Here is a 21,408-nt window from a genome sequence, read left to right as displayed (position 1 = left end):
AAATATGATTTGCTTGACCTGTACTTCCTGCCCCAAGATTGATGATTCTAAATGGAATGTACACAAAGCAATGGAGGCCGGAAGTGGGATTTTGTGAAGTTTTAGACATGAAGTCAGGATTGAAACGGTAATTAGAAAATTGGCATTTTTGAGCAATACTTACCTTTAGACATGTTTTTTATTCAAGAATAGAAAAAACGTATTCTGCACTAATTTTCTACGCTTGAAGTAGCATAGTGACGTCAATTAGTAGTTTCCCAGTGAGTTAAGTTCAAACACAAATACCGAACGAACTAACAAGATGACCGATTTTTGACTACGATAGGATAAATATGTAAATGTGTGGGTTTTTTTTTTTTTTCGACAAAATTATTTTTGAATTATTGCACTCATAAATTGTTATATTTTATTAAGAATCTGTTTACGATGCATCGACATATAGTCATCAATGTGCTGATGGATCGTCTTATGTCATGATGTATCCAGGTGTAATGATAAGTCGTTATCCTAAGGCTATTTTTTTCTTATTTTTTCTGTACACTTAGCTTTCATTTTTTATTACCATGCATTGTCAAGCTTGGTAACTCATAATTATTTGTCAGTAACTAAATGTACGATGCTGTCCCATACTGAACCTTCTGACCTTGTTTGTTTACATTTAAATTTCAATGGCGTCAAAATCACGCGGTGTCAATTCGTTCTACCCAATCAAATTGCTCTACTGTCAATTAGGGGATTTTCCAGTCTACGGCAATTACGTTATTTCTTTGTGGGATATTGCTTCAAAATAGTTTGCAATAATTTTTGGTTTAATTCAACAGGAAAACTCTTTTTTTGCCATCCCTTTTGACATCAATGGAATTCTGTATGAATAATTATCTTCAGTCATGATGGTCAGAATATCGATCTTTTTATAATGAATAAAAAGAAAATTCTATGAAAAATAAAGATAAATTATTTTTCATTCACCTACTCTATATTCCTGTACAAAATTATGGCATGGGCATAGTTTTTTCAATTAGTTTTCCTTTCATTTTGGTTGGTTTTTTTTCGCGGGAAAATCGCGAAAGACGTAAGGAGCATGTCATTTTAAAATTCCTAAAAATACGATTTGCTTGACCTGTATTGCCTGCCACAAGATTGATGACGCTGAATGGAATGTACACAAAGCAATGGAGGCCGGAAGTGGGATTTTGTGAAGTTCTAGAATATTTTTAGACATTCGGAAGTCGGGATTGAAACGGGCATTAGAAATTTGGCATTTTTTAGCAATAATTGAGAACAACAATGAAAACTTACCTTCAAAAATGTTTTTTTATTCAAAAGTGCAGAAAAAACGTATTCTACATTGTTTTTCTTCGCCGGAAGTAGCGTAGTGACATCAATGCGGAGTTTTCCCGTGTGTTAAGTTCAAACACAAATACCTAACGAACTGACAAGATGAACGATTTTAGACTACGGTAGGATAGATGTAGAAAGGGCGATTTTAACCAAAAAAAAATATTTCTATCATAATTTTAATAAATATTAAAACCCCTCATAACAGGAATAGTCATTACATTGAGGGGTTACCCCTCATTCGAAGGGTTGTTCTGATGATTATCCCCAACCGACTAAATATAAAATAAATTCTTAACGGGGGATGAAAGTAGGGTGATTTACTCAGATAATTTAGACAGGTAACAGGTCTATAGGGGGATATTTCAATTTTTCTAGGAAAGTTTCTTTTCCAGAATTGCTGTTTATTGGGTAGTTATTGTCGTATACAATGTGTGTCTTACCCTCTGCTTGTTGATGCCATGATTCGAAATGACGATTCGGCTATTTCTGATTTCTGACGATAAAATTAATTTATATATAGCGGAAATTTTCCCGGATTCCGGGTTTCCCTAATGCCCTGACACTAATGCCCTGACATATGTCACGACCAATACACATTGACTTTCGCAATGTCTTTTCCAATATTTATTCTTTTTCAATGTGATCTACATTACATCTTTGATACATTTCCAAAGGTCGATAAGAAAAACAGGAATGCAAATAAAATCGATCAAAAATAAATAGTTTTGTTTTAATTTCAAAGGATTGACTTAACTTAACATTTAGAACCAGAGACATCTTGTTGGCTCATGAATTGCTTTTAGATTTTTACAATATATTATATGTCTCTGATAAATTTAAAATCAAATATCGATTTTTTTTATTTGAAAACTTCGATATTTAATAACACACTGAAATGGGCTGATGATAGACTGAATATGAAACTATGACAGCTATATATATATTGTCTTATCAAGCGTTCAGTGGTAAATATTTATTGAATTGTCAGGACTGGAATAATTAAAATTTGAATTCACCGATAGGCTGTGCAAAGCAGATTCTTTTTGGTTTTTCAGCTCCATATGTATTTATGCACCGACCATCCATCTTTTCTGTGGGAAAACAGGGTTTTTTTTCTCGACACAAACGCTCATTTTGAAAATATCAAAAACATACAGGAACTAAAATTTCAACAATATTTTTTTCCAACTCGATGTTGAATCCCTTTTCACCCTAAGTTTCAATGAAAACCAACTAATGGAGTTATTTTTAACTTTCCTTCTGAAACATTTAAAAAAGAATTAAAAAAATAGAATCTGCAATTTATCTAGAAAATCAATTTCCCCACCACAACAGGTGAATGGCAGGCGTCTTATAAAACTTAGTTTCCCAGTGTTCCTGATAAAAAAGGGTCAGCCGAAGCAAGGCATAATTATAAGTATGAGTTGATACCTAAGTATCTTGATTAAGGTGCTACCACATTAGATATCTTTGTATGATGGCTGTGTTAACACCTTATATATCTGTACAATGGAGATATTAGCAACTGAGATATCTTTGTAATATGTAGATGTTACCAATTTAGACGATAAAGCACCTCCATCGTATCTTTGTACGATGGAGGTGCTTTAACATCTTAGATATCTATGCCTGAGGGTCTGACGGGGATGTTTAAAAAAACCTTAATATATCTTTGTCTGATATAGGTGTTACCACCTTAAATAACATTGTCGGGGGGGGGGGGGAGGGGTTAACACCTAACACCTTGAATAACTTTATCTGACGGAGATGTTAGCATCTTAAATAACTTTGACTAATGAAGGTGTTTTTAACACCTTATTTGTTGTTGTCTGTTGCAGGTATTAAAACCTTATATATCTGTGGATGTGGATGTGTTACCAACATAGATATCTTTGTCTGATGGAGATGTTAAAATCTTAATTAACTTTGTCTAGTGGGGGTGTAAATATCTTAGATATCTTTGTCTGATGGATACTTAAAAACCATAGATATCACTGTCTGATGGAGGTTTTACCACCTTAAATAACTTTGACTGATGTAGATGTTATTACCGAAGATATCTTTGTTTGATGGGAGTGTTTCTAAGATTTATATTTCTGTTGGATGTATTACACAATATATCTTTGTCTGATGGAGGTTTTACATACGAAATCCTTGGTTAGGCGGATGTGTTACACAAGATATTTGTCTGATGGAGGTGAAACATGAGATATCTTTGTCTGATGGAAGTGTTACATACGATATCTTTGTTCGATAGATGTGTTACAAAAGAAATGTGTCTGATGAATGTATCACATAGGATATCTTTGTTTGATGGATGTGTTATATAAGATATCTTGGTTTGATGGATGTGCTATATAAGATATCTTGATTTGATGATTGTGTTACATAAGATATCTTTGTTTGACGGGTGTGTAACACATGTTATTTCTTATGCAGCAAGAATACTGCAATCTGATTGGTTGACTACCCCGGTGTAAATAGCACCCCACCCTTGTTCACCCGGGGATAAATAAAATTTTGCCAAAATTTAAAAAAAAATTAAATTTTGCCAAAAAAAAATAAAAAATTAAATTTTCAAAAAATATAGAAAAAAAATAATAAGAAGAAAATGCTAAAAAAAAAAAAAAATATTTTTTTTTTTTTTTTTTGTAAACTCAAAAGAACACAAAAATTTTCAGAATTTTTCCAAAAATAAAGTAAAAAGTATTTGACAATGTGCAGCATTATGGACATTGAAATAATATTACGCTGGAAGTTTTTCATTACCATTTTTACAATTTTACGTCCTGGTTTCAAAATGAGTAAAGGAATTGTTCATAAGAAATTAATTCGTTATCTTGGTGTAATCAGGGGTGTACGGAATTTTACACCGTTGTTGAAAATTCATACACCCGTTCGGCTGCGCCTCAGGGTGTATGAATTTTCAACAACGGTGTAAAATTCTGTACACCCCTGATTACACCAAGATAACTAATATTATAATACCTTGGTTTGACTAATGTGTTACATAAGATATTTGTCTGAATGAGGTGCTACATAAGATATCTTTGTCCTGTGGATGTGCTACATATGATACCTTTGTTTGATGGATGTGTTAAATAATATATCTTGGTTTGTTAGATGTTTTACATAGGATATCTAGGTTTGATTGATGTGTTTCATAAGATATCTGACTGATTGAGGTGCTTCATAAGATACTTTTGTCTTGTGAATGTGCATCATAAGATATCTTTGTTTGATAGATGTGTTACATATGATATCTAAGTTTGATGGATGTGTTGCATATGATATTTTTGTTTGATAGATGTGTTACATATTAAGATATCTGTCTGATAGAGGTTCTAAATAAGATATTTTTGTCTGATGAATGTGCTACATAAGATATATTTATTTGACATATGTGTTACACGGAATATATTGCTTTAATAGATATGTTACATAGGATATTTTGGTTTGATGGATGTGTTACAAAAGATATTTTGCCTTTGACGGATGTGTTACATAAGATATCTTGGTTTGACAGATGTGTTACATATGATATCTTGGTTTAATGATGGCGTTACATATAATATCTTGGTTTGACGGATGTGTTACATATGATATCTTGGTTTGATGATTGCGTTACATATGATATCTTGGTTTGACGGATGTGTTACATAGAATATCTTGGTTTGACGGATGTGTTATATATGATATCTTGGTTTGATGGATGTGTTACATATGATATCTTGGTTTGACGGATGTGTTACATATGATATGTTGGTCTTATGGATGTGTTACATATGATATCTTTATTTGATGGATATGTTACATAAATTATCTTGGTTTGGTGGAGATGTTACATGAAATTTTGGTTTGACAGATGTGTTACATTATGTATCTTTGTTTGATGGAGGTGTAAGTTATGTATGATATATTTGTTTGACGGATGCGTTACATATGATATCTTGATTAGACTAATGTGTTACATAAGATATATTTGTCTTGTGGATGTGCTACATAAGATATCTTTGTTTTATAGATGTGTTACATAGGATATCTTGTTTGATGATTGTGTTACATATGATATCTTGGTTTGACAGATGTGTTACATATGATATCATGGTTTAATGATTGCGTTACATATAATATCTTGGTTTGATGGATGTGTTACATAAATTATCTTGGTTTGGTGGAGATGTTACATGAAATTTTGGTTTGACAGATGTGTTACATTATGTATCTTTGTTTGATGGAGGTGTTATGTATGATATATTTGTTTGACGGATGCGTTACATATGATATCTTGATTAGACTAATGTGTTACATAAGATATATTTGTCTTGTGGATGTGCTACATAAGATATCTTTGTTTTATAGATGTGTTACATAGGATATCTTGTTTGATGATTGTGTTACATATGATATCTTGGTTTGACAGATGTGTTACATATGATATCTTGGTTTGATGATTGCGTTACATATGATATCTTGGTTTGACGGATGTGTTACATAGAATATCTTGGTTTGACGGATGTGTTATATATGATATCTTGGTTTGACGGATGTGTTACATAGAATATCTTGGTTTGACGGATGTGTTATATATGATATCTTGGTTTGATGGATGTGTTACATATGGTATCTTGGTTTGACGGATGTGTTACATATGACATGTTGGTCTTATGGATGTGTTACATATAATCTCTTTATTTGATGGATGTGTTACATAAATTATCTTGGTTTGGTGGAGATGTTACATGAAATTTTGGTTTGACGGATGTGTAACATTATGTATCTTTGTTTGATGGAGGTGTTATGTATGATATATTTGTTTGACGGATGCGTTTCATGTGATATCTTGGTTAGACTAATGTGTTACATAAGATATATTTGTCTTGTGGATGTGCTGCATAAGATATCTTTGTTTGATAGATGTGTTACATAGGACATCTCTCTGATTGAGGTGCAACATAAGATATTTTTGTCTTGCGGATGTGCTACATATGATATCTTGGTTTGATGGATGTGTTACATATGATATCATGGTTTGATGATTGCGTTATATATGATATCTTGGTTTGACGGATGTGTTACATACAATATCTTGGTTTGACGGATGTGTTACATATGATATCTTGGTTTTAAGATTGCGTTACATATGCTATCTTGGTTTGACGGATGTGTTACATATGATATCTTGGTTTGATGATTGCGTTACATATGCTATCTTGGTTTGACCGATGTGTTACATATGATATCTTGGTTTGATGATTGCGTTACATATGCTATCTTGGTTTGACGGATGTGTTACATATGATATCTTGGTTTGATGATTGCGTTACATATGCTATCTTGGTTTGACGGATGTGTTACATATGATATCTTGGTTTGATGATTGAGCTACATATGATATCTTGGTTTGACAGATGTGTTACATATGATATCTTGGTTTGACGGATGTGTTACATAGAATATCTTGGTTTGACGGATGTGTTATATATGATATCTTGGTTTGATGGATGTGTTACATAGAATATCTTGGTTTGACGGATGTGTTATATATATGATATCCTGGTTTGCCGGATGTGTTATATATGATATCTTGGTTTGATGGATGTGTTACATATGGTATCTTGGTTTGACGGATGTGTTACATATGATATGTTGGTCTTATGGATGTGTTACATATAATCTCTTTATTTGATGGATGTGTTACATAAGATATCTTGGTTTGATGGATATGTTTCTTTGTTTGATGGATGTGTTACATATGGTATCTTGGTTTGACGGATGTGTTACATATGATATGTTGGTCTTATGGATGTGTTACTTATAATCTCTTTATTTGATGGATGTGTTACATAAATTATCTTGGTTTGGTGGAGATGTTACATGAAATTTTGGTATGACAGATGTGTAACATTATGTATCTTTGTTTGATGGAGGTGTTATGTATGATATATTTGTTTGACGGATGCGTTACATATGATATCTTGGTTAGACTAATGTGTTACATAAGATATATTTGTCTTGTGGATGTGCTACATAAGATATCTTTGTTTGATAGATGTGTTACATAGGACATCTCTCTGATTGAGGTGCAACATAAGATATTTTTGTCTTGCGGATGTGCTACATATGATATCTTGGTTTTAGAGATGTGTTACATATGATACTTAGGTTTGATGGATGTGTTACATATGATATCATGGTTTGATGATTGCGTTACGTATGATATCTTGGTTTGACGGATGTGTTACATACAATATCTTGGTTTGACGGATGTGTTATATTAGGTATTCTGGTTTGACTGATGTGTTACATATGCCATCTTTGTCTGTTGGAGGTGTTACATAGGACATCTTTGATGGATGTGTTACATAAGATATCTTTGTTTAATGGATGTGCTACATAGGATATCTTTGTTTGATGTAGATGTTGACACTTCAAATATCTTTGATTGATGGATATTTTACCCACGATATACTGATTTGTCTGTGTTACATGGTTGTATTGTTTATGTAGGTGTCATTTTTTTTTGCTGTTTAATAACAATCCAACTGTTTAGAGTGATCGAAAAAAAAAATTACTACTCAAAACTATAATGAAAGATTTATTTTTGTAAAACTAAAACATAAAGTAACTGGCAATATTTCACATTATATATAAGCAATTGTTGACATAGCTTGAACACATAAATCAGTTAAGTAGACAAACAGTTTTCTTGTGTATAGACATATTGACTTTAAAAGCTTATTTCAAGATATAAACTGTTAGATCAAAAGTATATTGACCGATTATAAATCTTCTTCGTTTATGTGTTCATTGTATTGTTGTTCCCGCACAACCAATGGTTTCAAACAAAACGCCCGTATCCTCCGAACGGACTGTTTCGCAGCTGTTCGTATCTCATCATCACTTAACCAGAGGCAAGGTGTAAATAATGATGTCAGAGTACACAGTATCAATGTTGCTTTGAAGACCTCCAAACCTGGAAAGCACCGGTGAGATCTACAGGTTACCATTATAAACATATTGACCAAATAAGGGAACCAGAACAACATTGTAATACAACTAACAATTAATGTTGCAATGGTGGAGGATCTAAGATGTGGAGTGATGTGACTTCCAGGAGCCTCTGGTTCGTCCAGTCGATACCAAACAGGGCGTTTTACTTTGTAAATAATTAACATGATAACAGTTGTCAAGATTAACAGTAAATTTGGTATCAAGTATGCAACAACGGCTGTCGGAACTAGCATATCGTCATGTAATATAAAACCACAAGTATGGCGGAACACGACACCCATCGTCTTAACGCTTGATAATAGTAATGGCAGGAAAACACATAATGTGAAAAGCCAAGGCATAATGAACAGAAACAGTTGCACAAATTTTATTATCTGTAGTTTATCCGGATACAGCTCCAAAAGTTTCGACAAGAATCTGTCCGCGCACATCGTTGTAATAACTAAAGAAGAAAATCCAAAATGTGTAACATCGAGGATAACATACGTTTGACAAAGTACATGACCATGAAGCCAAGCATAGTTGTGCGTGTAACTTATTCCAAACGGAAGCACTAATACCCCAACGATAAGGTCAGACAAACATAAATTTAAAACCCTCCAATAGAATAATTGTTGTCGTATCTTTGAGTGACAGAGTATTAATACTGCAAGAGAGATATTTAGCAGTAGAACAAATACATTAACTAAACAGTCCATTATAATCAGCAGTGTATCTTTGTCCCCTATTGCTGGAGAGGCATCGATGGTTAAGTCATCGCTCTCAGTATAGTTAATGGCAAAGTTAATCTCCTCCATTGGAAACATCTGAAACGATAACAGTTAAAAGATAAACACAGTTTTCAAATGATTTTTACAGTTCGTTCTTATGTTGTACTGTTATACCCCTGTCCCAGGTTAGGGGAGGGTTGGGAACCCGCTAACAAGTTTAGCCCCGACACATTATGTATGTATGTGCCTGTCCCAAGTGAGGAGCCTGTAATTCAGTGGTTGTCGTTTGTTTATGTGTTACATATTTGTTCTTCGTTCATTTTTTGTAAATAAAGAAGGCCGTTAGTTTTCACGTTTGAATGTTTTACATTGTCATTTCGGGGCCTTTTAATGCTGACTATGCGGTATGGGCTTTGCTCATTGTTGAAGGCTGTACGGTGACCTATGGTTGTTAGTTTCTGTGTCTTTTTGGTCTCTTTTGGACAGTTGTCTCATTGGCAATCACACCACATCTTCTTGTCTATAAATAGATCTGAAGTAGCACAAGTTCAGTAAAACAATTTTAATTGGTTTAAAACATGTTATATTTTAGCAAGAAATGTATTTGAGTACTAGCTAGTATATTTAGCGTATGTAAACGATTTCAGTACGCTTATCGCGTGTTTGTGTAATAATCTTCATCAAGTGACATCTAGTAGACTACATCAGAGCCGTAACTAGGGTTCGAATTCTGGGGAGGCAGGGGTTTGGGGGCCGCCGAATGAGGCCCCTAAAAGAGGGGGTTGGGGGCGCAGCCTCCGCCGATTTTTTCCTCTTATTAAAATGGCTAAAAAAAATGGAAAACAACACGTTTAATAAGTTATTGCGTCCGAAGCGCTATTCTGGATTTACCTTCATCAGGACCCTTTTTCATTCGATTTCCTTACTTTAAGAAACATCCGTATTACTTGAACCTGGAAGCAATTTTTATGCAAAAACAAACTGAGATTGCTGTTCGGGGTGACTGAGCCAATGCTCAGTCTTATTGGCTCAGTCTTGAAGGCCGTACTTTGACCTTTAATTATCAACATTAAATACACTGTGACCGCGGATGTTTTTCTCAATAAAATCTAGCTAAAATGACCCGTTTTCCTTCGATTTCCTTTCTTTAAGAAACATAAGTATTGTTGGATCCTGGAAGCAATTTTTATGCAAACAATTATTATTTGTACTTAAAAATCTTTTTGTTAGAAACCAAACTAGTAAGTTAAAAAAAAAAAAAACATATAAAGCAAGATTATAGAACGCAAGATATATTTTTTTTTTATCGAGGACCTTGAATTTCAATATTTTTGAAAGCTGAACAAACATGTATATAACTACAACCAGGGACTTTCTATACTAGTATATATTATACTTAGTATAGAAAGTCCCTGCTACAACGAATGGGAGTGTTTAACTACTAAGGTATTAAGACCATAATGTACTCGTACGATCGGGAAACGTTAAAAATGATCGAACTGCTGATTCAGCTGGTAACGAATTTCCGATATTATTAAAGATTCACAATACAAAGGGAACTTCCTATGCTTAATTGAGTCCCTAAATAAATCTGAACAGTTGTTTTATTCAAAATTATCGAAAAGCAAAGTTTAATATGAGTTCTCGCACGAATACTGAATAACAGACGGACGGCCACACGAACAAAAAAAAACAAACAAATACTGAAACGTTTCACTATCGATCAAAAATCCTGAAAATGACATATATCACGTATCATGATAACACTGTTAAAACTGCAAACTTGTGTTGTTTGTACTATAAATTCAAATTCTTCGTGGACATATTGTCAATATTTCATTTTATTACTTCAAAAAAAAAAAATTGGTGTAGAAAATTCATCATAGGTAGTTACGGCCCTGTACATATAAACTTTGGAAAGACTTGCTCGTATGAATACCGAAACCGAAAGGGTCAACCCCGTATAAGGCTTGTCTGAAATTTAATCCATTACTTTGTTTTGCCTTCGGAACATTTTTTTATTCGAGCGGCACTAACGAGTCCGTCATTTATAGACGAAACACGCGGCTTGCGTACAAACATTTAAAAGTCGAGTATCTATGAGTCTGGTATCTATGATGAGTTTATAGTCCTTTGACCCCTGTCCAAGGTTAGGGGGTTGTTGAGCACTTCTAATCTTTATTTTGGCATACGGAATAGTCATGTGCAACTTTCGCTTGGCCGGATGTAGTTCTTACCAGACCTGCACAATGTTTTCCATACTCCTCAAACCTTATATTATATATATATATAGAACGCTAGCTACTTTTCAGTATTTCATCAGAGTTATCTGTCTTTGATCAATAACCTATCAGCATCAGTCGCGTCCACGTTTTTTTGTATCCTTTGTGTCTTTTTCTAGTTTTTTACATAAAAAAATATAGCCTACCTTTTCAAAACCGCTTGTCCGTGTAAGTAAATTAAAACTACTTTGTAATAAACTGTTTCATGTCTAAGATATGTCGCTTAAGGGGAATTCATGTAAACGCGAAATTAGTTTTTTGACAGGACGATATTTTTTATCGGCCTTATGAACTTATGTAAAAACATTGAAATTTAGCTGTCAACACGTTAATAAATTCGGTGTTTACAGGAAAAGACTAAAATTTAACTGCTAACATGTAGAGTGGAAAGTAGGAAATAACTAAGCTTTGTCTATATTTAGAAAATGTGAAATCGTAACTGAATTAAGCCTAATTGGTGGTTTCAACGCATATTTGTATTCCGTCTATCATAAGTTCCTCTGAAAACCTTGTCATAAATAATGCCATAATATCTGTCCCTGCTGGAACACATATTCTATACCCTTTATTCTGTTAGAAACAAATACTGTAATAATTGTTCCCGGTAAAATAACATTACAGAATATTTCCTCTAGTAGGCCTGATTTTATTATGAAATTTATAACGTCTATTCAAATTACAGGCAGATGGCTAAAATGTTAGTTTTATTTGTAGCACATACAAACTTTGGTGCAATGAACAGACACTGACCGTCTATGCAAAAAGTGTTTGTACATATCAATTATAAAAAATAATCTTAACCATATATAATAACAGTAGCACAATGCTGAGAGACCACTACTATAAATTATCAAATATATATTACGCCTTGGAATTCTTTTTGTTAAAATGACCTGACAACGAAACTTATGTCTCATTTATAAGTTAACTACAAAATGTTCTTGGCTCTGTCCCAAATCGAATGTGTTTTGGTTGGAACTTGTAGTATCAATCTTACTGTGTATGATAGTGTAGACGTTTGGTATTACAAATATGACGGCCAAGTCCCACGGAGGCTTGATCCTGCAATATTGAAATATGATTCTTCTTGGTCGTATACAAAATATATTTTACTCACATTTGTTTGTTTTCCCTCTTTTGTCTTTTACTCTTCACATACCATGTTTCTTTATAATGCTAATACAATTCTAAATATTTAGGTACGCATGCGCTTTTGAAATACAGCTGCAGAAACCATAATCGATAGCAGGAATACGTGGGGCTGTAAATGCTAACGCTTTTAACTATATTTTTCTAAGAAAATATAATTATATATTTGTTTATTATTTACTTATGTATTTATTACGACATTTTAACCAGGTTTTATGCTAAGGGTTTTCAGTTTAGTCTTAATTTATTACCATTATTATTTGTTATTATAAGTTATGTTTTTTTAATTCTTAATTCATGGGCGGATTTAGGCGGGGGCGTGGCGGGCGTGCGCCCCCCCCCTAAAATTTGCAAAGCATGGGTTGTCTTCAAACTTTTTTAAGTATCAGAAGAGACCATTCCATTTTTTTGAACAGTTTAAAGTACATAAAGCAGTCAGTTTAATAGAATCAACGTGATATGTATGTATGTATGTACTGGTAAATGCCTCCGATATCCGAAGAACCCCTCGAAAACTGCGAGGGTACAGTGGCATCCATGTTCACTCACTAACGGGATTAATGGAGATGTGTCACTAACGTATGTTTATACGACAATTATTTTTACAAGGACAATCAATCCCCACCCAACACAAAGGGAGTGCTAGGACACCGGGCAGTCTGTTATTATGGTGGAGGAAGCCGAAGTACTCGGAGAGAACCACCGGGCCACTCGGTGGAAACAGACAAACCAGAGAGATATCAGAAGATTGAAAGGGACAACTTTGTCCAACCGAGGCCCCCAAAGTACCCATTCTAGTTTAAACTCTGGGTACCAGAGATGTGTGTGAGAGGGTGAAAATTATCCTTCTGATATGCTGATATTTTTAGCACCCCGAGTGAGAATCGAACTGGGGACCTTCAGTACTGTAGCCATCGGTCTTAACCACTAGACCACGAACTCGTGATAACTAATTAACTGACCTACGATTTATTCAAGTTCTATAAATATTATATACTTCAAAGAAATGTGTCAAAAGCGGAGCTGTCTATGTGAGATTCTTTCTTACATGTAATGTCCTTAATGAAAGATATACAGAAATACTGTTTCGAGCGAAATGTTAGTTTATATTTTGTTTCTCTGTGTCTTTATATATTTTTTACTTGCAACCTGGAAGTTTGCCGAATTATGTACTGTATTAAATGCATGGGATCCCCAGAAAATAAACATAACTACGTAAAAAGTAAAATCACAAAAATACTGAACTCAGAGGAAAATCAATTCGGAAAGTCCATAATCACATGGCAAAATCAAATAACAAAACGCATCAAAAACGAATGGACAAGAACTGTCATATTCCTGACTTGGTACAGGCATTTTCAAATGTAGAAAATGGTGGATTGAACCTGGTTTTATAGCTAGCTAAACCTCTCACTTGTATGACAGTCGCATCAAATTCCATTATATAGTCACCGATGCGTGAACAAAACAAACAGACATAATAGGTAAAAATGTCAAAAATAGGGGTACAGCAGTCAACATTGTGTTATCATCTTAATCACTATAAAAACAACAAATGTAACGAAGAAGCACAAAAAGGCATACATCAAATTAACATCCTCATTTTGATTATATTATACGATTATATTTGTCTATGTAAAATGCACCCATCAAGGAAGGAGGGTATGGGTACTGGTGTAAAATTGCGCGTTTGAAATTCGCACAGGTAGACATGAAATAATTTTGTCGTTCAAAGTATGACGGGATGCATAAATACAGTCACGCAAAATAGATATAACAAACACTGACTTAGCAGTTAAAGTAATAAAAATAAATAAAATAATAGTGTGGTTCAAAGTATGACGTGATACATAAGTACAGAGTCACGTAAAATGTATATCACAAAAAAAGTTGGTTAACAGTAAAAGTAATATTAATGAATAAAATAATTTTGTCATTCAAAGTATGACAAGATACATAGGTACAGAGTCACATCATAAAATAATTTTGTCATTCAAAGTATGACAAGATACATAGGTACAGAGTCACATCATAAAATAATTTTGTCGTTCAAAGTATGATGGGATACATAAGCACAGAGTTACGTCAAAAGGATATCTAAAAAAACAGACAACAGTAAAAGTAATATTAATGAAGACAAATAAAAGAATAATATAACACGTAATTAAGATGATAAACAACGTCAGTACGCAAAATCTATACTTCAAGACCATCGTGTATTATTTGTGAAGTTGATACGGAATATTTATCAACAAGTTCTGGGTACCTTCCGATGAACTTTTTTAGAAAAAGGACGAGACGTTCTTTGACATACCCCTGGTTCATCAACTTTCTGCTCAGACACTGGTGACGTTTTACAAAGTCTGAGTAGGAGCTGCAAGCCCTTGAATACCGAATAAGTTGGGAAATGTATATTCCATATGCAGGTGAAGTTGGTATGTTGCTACTAAGGTGGGGGAAATTGATAATTTCAAAATCAAAATCGTCTCGTTTGTCATAGATTCTGGTACTAAGATGACTGTGTATGTCAAATTCGAGGTATAAGTCTAAAAATGAGGCGGATGAAGCCGTGTCTGTTGTCTCTTTAATTTCTAGTTCTGGTGGATATATTAATGGAACCCAATCAGAAAAGTTAGGATTGTTAATGGAAAGAACATCATCAATATATCTGAAAGTGAAATTAAATAACCTGGCTTCTTTGATCTTCTTGTTTTTGACAAGTGTCTGAAGGAACTCCGATTCATATGAAAACAAGAAGAGGTCAGCAAGGAGAGGCGCGCAGTTCGTTCCCATAGGAATGCCGACAGTTTGTTGAAAAAGTCTACCTCCAAACTCAACAAATATGTTGTCGATAAGAAACTCCAGCATACTGACCACTTGTTCTTTTGTGTAGCAGGTTTTACCTTTTTGTTTGTCACTATTAACGAAATATGCCTTATGAAATCCCAAAGTAATAAATTTATAGCGTATGCTACCATTTTTATGTTGAAAGGCATTGTGGATTATTTCTTTTAGGCGATTTTTCAATTTCACATGGGGAATGGTGGTATACAGGGTTGAAAAATCAAAAGTTTTGATAGAACTAATTTCAGAAATAGACCGAGATTTAAAATTGTCTAGAAGTTCTTTAGAATTTTTAAGAATCCACATATGGTTAATACCACTACGCGAGTAAACAGTTTCACAGTATTTCTGAAGACCCTCTTTCACTGCGGATAAAATTTTAGTCAATCTAATGGACAATTCTTTAGTGGAACATGAAGATGAGCCAGCAATATACCGTTGTTTGTACGGAATTTTATGAAGCTTTGGTATCCAATACAAACAAGGTAAGTCCTCCGATTTGGTGTTCAATGTAATGTTTATGGAAGCCATGAAGGACTTATGCATCTCATTCTGATTTTAATGGTTTGTGGTGAACACAGTAAATATAAAGTCTGGTACGACCTCCGAAAATTAAAAAAAGTAAAAACAGATACTATGAAAGGTCAATTAAAAATCACGGAGAAAAGTAGAAATTTTTGTTTGCAAAATCTAATACTAGTATTGGTCAAGGTGAGCTGTCTATCTCAACTCTTTACATTGCCATCGTCTTAAGCAAGCTGATGTAATGGAGTGTTAGAGTAATTTTTTAGTGAACCGGTTTCATTTCACATTATTGAAACCATGTACAATTGGCTTAGACAACTACCAGCACCATGTCTTTCAATGATAAGTTGAGATATGTATTACCTGGTATTGCTATACAGATAATTTTACAACAAGTGCTGGTGTCTTGGTTTTAGATTGGTTTGCATTGGAACACAAAATCAAAATAAATAGTTCGCATGATCTTCTGTTTTTTTGGGCTGCAGCTTTATTACTGTAGCTTTATAAACTCATATGTGCAATATGAATATCTTAATGTGTTAGTAAGGGGTGTTTGAAAATTGTTGTAGATTTTTCTAATTTGTAGGAGATTTTGCCATCATAACTCTAAGGTTCTTCGCGGAACAGGAACATATTGCATGTTTTACCTCTGTCCGTCCATCCATAAGTCAGTCTTTAGTGATTGTAGATTGTTGGCAGGGTAGATTAAGGCGGTTTCTGCTTGAAACTTTTTAACATTTCTCGCTAATTTTACCTCACTATAGTTCGAAATACCTACATTGCACCAGAGACATATAATACTGTATTATATGTCTCTGATTGCACCCCTTTAGAAGAATATTTCAATAATTTTACCTCAAAAAATTTTTCGCCTCGCTCCGCTCGGCGAATATAAAACTTTGCGCCCCCCCTAATCGGAAATCCTGGATCCGCCCCTGCTTATTGTGTATGATTTTTAAGACATATTTACTGATCTGTAAATACCGTTTATAAATCAATACAATAAGAAGATGCGATATGAGACAACTCTGTACCAGAGACCAAATGACCTAGAAGTATGGTTTTCATGATTGTTGAAGCCGTAAAGGTGACCTGCCAGAATTAGCTCGAGAGAATTAGTCCTGTTTGGAATATTTCATCTGCTATTCAACGTAAATTATCTTTCCTCAGACAATATTCTATATATGTTTTATATATATAACTCGTCTAAACATCAACCCAACAATTTAGCTTCATCGGGCGTGTGCATCTATCTAGGTGAAATCGGATGCATGACAAAAAATATCTTTGTAGCTTGATGTTTTTGTGTAAAAGTTATATACATTGATTGATGGGGTATATACAACATATTTTTGCCGTTTATTGTACATAACAATTTTTAAATCTAAACAAATAGTTGTTTTAGTTAAATAGAATGAAATTCATGATTTATTCCTTTGGTTTTGGGTAGAACTGTTTTTCATCCCTCTCATTAAGTCCATCAGGTTCAAGAGTACGTAGCTGATGCATCCAGAACCTTTCTCTCTGTTTTCTCCTTTCGGAGTCCCAATTTTGATTTACCTCAATTATTTGAAAGGTGATATTATCAAAAGTATGTCCTGTTCTTAAGAGGTGTCTCGTAATTGGACAGTTTCTTCCTTTTGTATAGAACGACCGGTGATTGTTAAGTCTGATGTTGAATGTAGTTTCTGTTTCACCAACATACTGCAGCTTGCAAGTTCCACAAGTAAAATATAAATACTATTTTCCGTTTTGCAATTAGATGTAACATAGATGTTGTATCGCTGCTTTGTTACTGTGCTGCTGAAAGAGTAGTCAGTGTTGGCGGCTTTACAGCACTTACAATTGCTTCTACCGCATTGTTTGTAACACCCAAATTTAGAAGTTTCTTGTTTCTTTACTTTTGATGTCACAAGTATGTCTTTGAGATTTTTGGGTCTGCGATAGGCAATAACAGGAGGTGATGGAAAAATTTCTTTTAAGGAAGAGTCATTTTCGATAAGACGCCAGTGCTTTCGGATAGTAGATGAAATATTTGTCAAATCGGGATGGAAGGTTACAACAAACGGAATTCTATCTGCACGGGTCGTCTTATCTTTGTATTCCATGAGGCTAGCTCGATCTTTTTCTTGGGCTTTATCAAAAGCGTCTGTGATATTTTTGGTTTTATATCCTCTTGATTTCAGCTGTGTTTTTAGTTGTCCCAAACGATAGTTAAGTTTGGATTCCGAGGAGCAAATTCGCTTTAGTCTGATGGCTTGACTGTAAGGTATACTCCTGGAGCAGTGTTTCGGGTGACAACTTTTTGGAGAAAGGAACTGGTGTTTATCAGTTTTCTTTCTGTGGAGATCGGTTGTCATGACCCCGTTTTTTACAAATGTGGTGGTGTCGAGAAAAGCAATTTTCTCGCTTGAAAATTCAGATGTAAATTTAATTGAGTGATGGAACTGATTACAATGATCTAGGAAATCTTGCAAATGTGTGTAAACAAGTCAGAAATATTTCAAAGTCAGAAAGTCAAGCCATGATAAACTTAAAAGACCGTGACAAAATTGTTATCAAACAAGCTGACAAAGGAAGTGGCGTTGTAGTGATGAACAAGGCAGACTACATCGAAGAAGGAAATCGTCAACTCTCAAACGCTAAATTTTATAAAGAACTAACATGTGATCCAACCAAAGAAATCAGCAAAAAAATTAATAACGTCCTCTCAGAAATGAATAAAGATAAACAAATTGATGACGATACGTACGATTATCTACGCCCAGACGAAACGTGCACAGCCGGTCGATTTTACTTACTTCCAAAACTCCACAAAGAAGGGATCCCAGGGAGACCTATAGTATCAGCTAATGGCCATCCCACCGAAAAAATTTCAGAATTTGTTGATTACCACCTCAGACCACATGTTAAGCAACTACCATCTCATATTCAAGATACGACTGACTATTTGAAGAAAATGAATTCCTTTAGTCCTTTACCTAACAACACAATTTTGGTTTCAATGGATGTGTGTTCTTTATACACAACTATTCCAAAAGATGAAGGAATTGCCGCGTGTGAAAAAGTATGGAATACTCGAAAGGATAAACATCCCCAAACTGACTGTCTAGTTCAATTGCTCAAGCTAGTGCTTGAAAATAACAACTTTATTTTCAACGACAAGCACTTTTTACAGATTGACGGAACTAGTATGGGAACAAAAATGGCACCTTCTTTTGCCAACATTTTTATGGGGGATCTCGAAGAACGCATCCTTTTGAGTGTGCCATACACACCCTTGTCATGGCTCCGTTTTATTGATGATATTGACATGAAATGGTACGATACTGCAGAACATTTGCAAGATTTCCTAGATCATTGTAATCAGTTCCATCACAGTAGCATGGGTTCGAATCCCGGGGAGGGAAGAACCAAAAATTTGCGAAAGCAAATTTACAGATATAAGATTGTTGGGTTGATGTTTAGACGAGTTGTATATACATTATGTACACAGCCATGTATCACCATCATTGATGGCGATCCGATGGATACATCTGTTGTAGGGTTGTCACTGACTCAGACGTACTTATAAATATAATTATTTTCTGTGACTGTATCTTACATTAATTTGTACGATCCTTTACTATAGATAATTTAGCTGATCTGTAACAATAACATCTTCATGCCTTATATATCATGTACTGCAGTACGCCGCTAGATTAAAACTGACGTGGAAAGGTAACACACGGCCAGCGAAAGCTCTTTTTTTGAGAGCCCAGGTGGTCGTGTGGTCTAGCGGGACGGCTGTAGTGCAGGCGATTTGGTGTCACGATATCACAGTAGCATGGGTTCGAATCCCGGCGAGGGAAGAACCAAAAATTTGCGAAAGCAAATTTACAGATCTAACATTGGTGGGTTGATGTTTAGACGAGTTATATATATATATATATATATGCTTGTCTGGCTTTGCTTTGAAAGTCAATGACTTGCTATACATTCTGTGTATTGACTTAATCTAAATTTTATTACCTTTTTAATTGTTTTTAAATTCTAACACTGGATCGCTTTTAACCCAATACAAATTATCATCTCAAGGATGTACTAAGGTGAGGTTTTGGATTTGTGTCAAATGTTCGGATTCCTTGCTGTTTTTCCATACGATACAAGGTGAATAAATTTCCCCTATAACACCTATTTATCTTTTAGAAATTACATTAGATGTCTGTTACATCCGCGCTTCATACAAAATGTACTTCGGTCAACGCTTTTACACCCCAATAAAGTTACAAAAAGAAGCATTCAATTCTTAAATATAAGACAAATTTAAGCTGATTCTTGATTTCTTTGTTTTTGATTGAGACCCAAATAATACCAACACAAATATAGGGTAAAAGACGGAGTCAGCGTTTTCCTACCATATTTTATATATATAATTCAAGTACTTGTATCTCGAAAAGTAGCTCTATGACCTATCAATATTTTTAGCCTATTTTTATCCTGAACTAATACTCTTCAAGTTTATAGTATCAATTTCAAATTCTTGATTTATTCAATTTCATCTGGGATCACCTTAGTATATACTTAATCCATGGTAATAACCGACTTTACTCCCGAAAGAACACATCATAAGCATATTACTGGTGATCAAACTCTTGCACTAAAACGAGAACCCTAAAAATTACTAAACAGTAAAGCCTTTTTTGTAAACTCATAAATTCTTTAATTCTAATGCCTTGTGTTATCTAGAGTTCCACGTTCTCTACATTTCAAGAACCTCTTACTGGCCTTACTTGCAACAACGATTGCATTGTCCTTAGATGGTCAATCGCAATGCTGATTTCCTAAACCTGTCCAAAATACCTTCTATTTCAAGTGACAGTCGTCCATGTTCAATCGCACAATGTTATAGATACTGAACGCTTATACTTGCTCCGCTAGTTATAGATACAGAACGCTTATACCTGCTCCGTTTTTAAATAGATTATGAACACTTATACCTGCTCCGCTTGATATACAGATACTTAACGCTTATACCTGCTCCGCTTTTATACAGATACTGAACGCTTAGACCTGTTCCGCTAGTTATACAAATACTAAACGCTCATACTTGCTCCAAAAGTTATAGATTAAGAATGCTTAAACCTGCTTCGCTTGCTATACAGATTATCCCTGTACCGCTTGTTATACAGATACTGAACGCTTATCCCTACTCCGCTTGTTATTCTAAGACTGAGCGCTTATACCCGCTCCACTTGTTATACAGATACTGAACGTTTATATCTGCTCCGCTTTTTATAGAATATATACTGAACGCTTACACCTGTACCGCTTGTTATACAGATAATGAACGCTTATACCTGCTCCACTTGTTATACAGATAATGAACGCTTATACCTGCTCCGCTTGTTATATATATACAAATTATGAACACTTATACCTGCTCCGCTTGTTATAGATACTGAAAGCTTATAATTGCTCCGCTAGTTATATTTACTAAATGCTTATATCTGTTCCGCTTGTTTTACAGATTATGAATACTTATACCTGCTCTGCTTGATATA

At 34.3% G+C, this 21,408-nt stretch overlaps 2 protein-coding genes across 5 annotated transcripts in view; both read right to left on the bottom strand.

Annotated features, from left to right (window-relative positions):
• LOC143063403 (transcription initiation factor IIB-like) overlaps nt 1–1,876 on the bottom strand; it is a 49,129-nt gene extending 47,253 nt beyond the window's left edge. For both annotated transcript variants that reach the window (XR_012974997.1, XM_076235542.1), the window contains exon 1: nt 1,782–1,876. Coding sequence is in view for 1 of the 2 variants with exons in the window: in XM_076235542.1 (XP_076091657.1) it covers nt 1,782–1,801 (20 nt within the window). In the remaining variant the exon portion in view is untranslated. The remainder of the gene's footprint in view (nt 1–1,781) is intronic.
• A 6,045-nt stretch (nt 1,877–7,921) lies between these two features.
• LOC143063402 (histamine H2 receptor-like) overlaps nt 7,922–21,408 on the bottom strand; it is a 33,087-nt gene continuing 19,600 nt past the window's right edge. Inside the window, exons 1-2 of one of the 3 annotated variants that reach the window (XM_076235539.1) lie at nt 12,465–12,605; nt 7,922–9,161 (exon numbers count right to left, since the gene is read on the bottom strand). In XM_076235539.1, coding sequence (XP_076091654.1) covers nt 8,124–9,161 — 1,038 coding nt within the window. In that variant the 5' untranslated portion in view covers nt 12,465–12,605 and the 3' untranslated portion in view covers nt 7,922–8,123. Of the gene's footprint in view, nt 9,162–11,493; nt 11,572–12,464; nt 12,606–21,408 lie in introns of those variants that run through there. The other 2 variants (XM_076235540.1, XM_076235538.1) reach the window with 2 other exon arrangements.

The sequence above is a fragment of the Mytilus galloprovincialis genome, chromosome 2 (genome assembly GCF_965363235.1).
Source record: "Mytilus galloprovincialis chromosome 2, xbMytGall1.hap1.1, whole genome shotgun sequence".
Taxonomy (NCBI): domain Eukaryota; kingdom Metazoa; phylum Mollusca; class Bivalvia; order Mytilida; family Mytilidae; genus Mytilus; species Mytilus galloprovincialis.
This window is presented reverse-complemented; position numbering and strand designations above follow the sequence as displayed.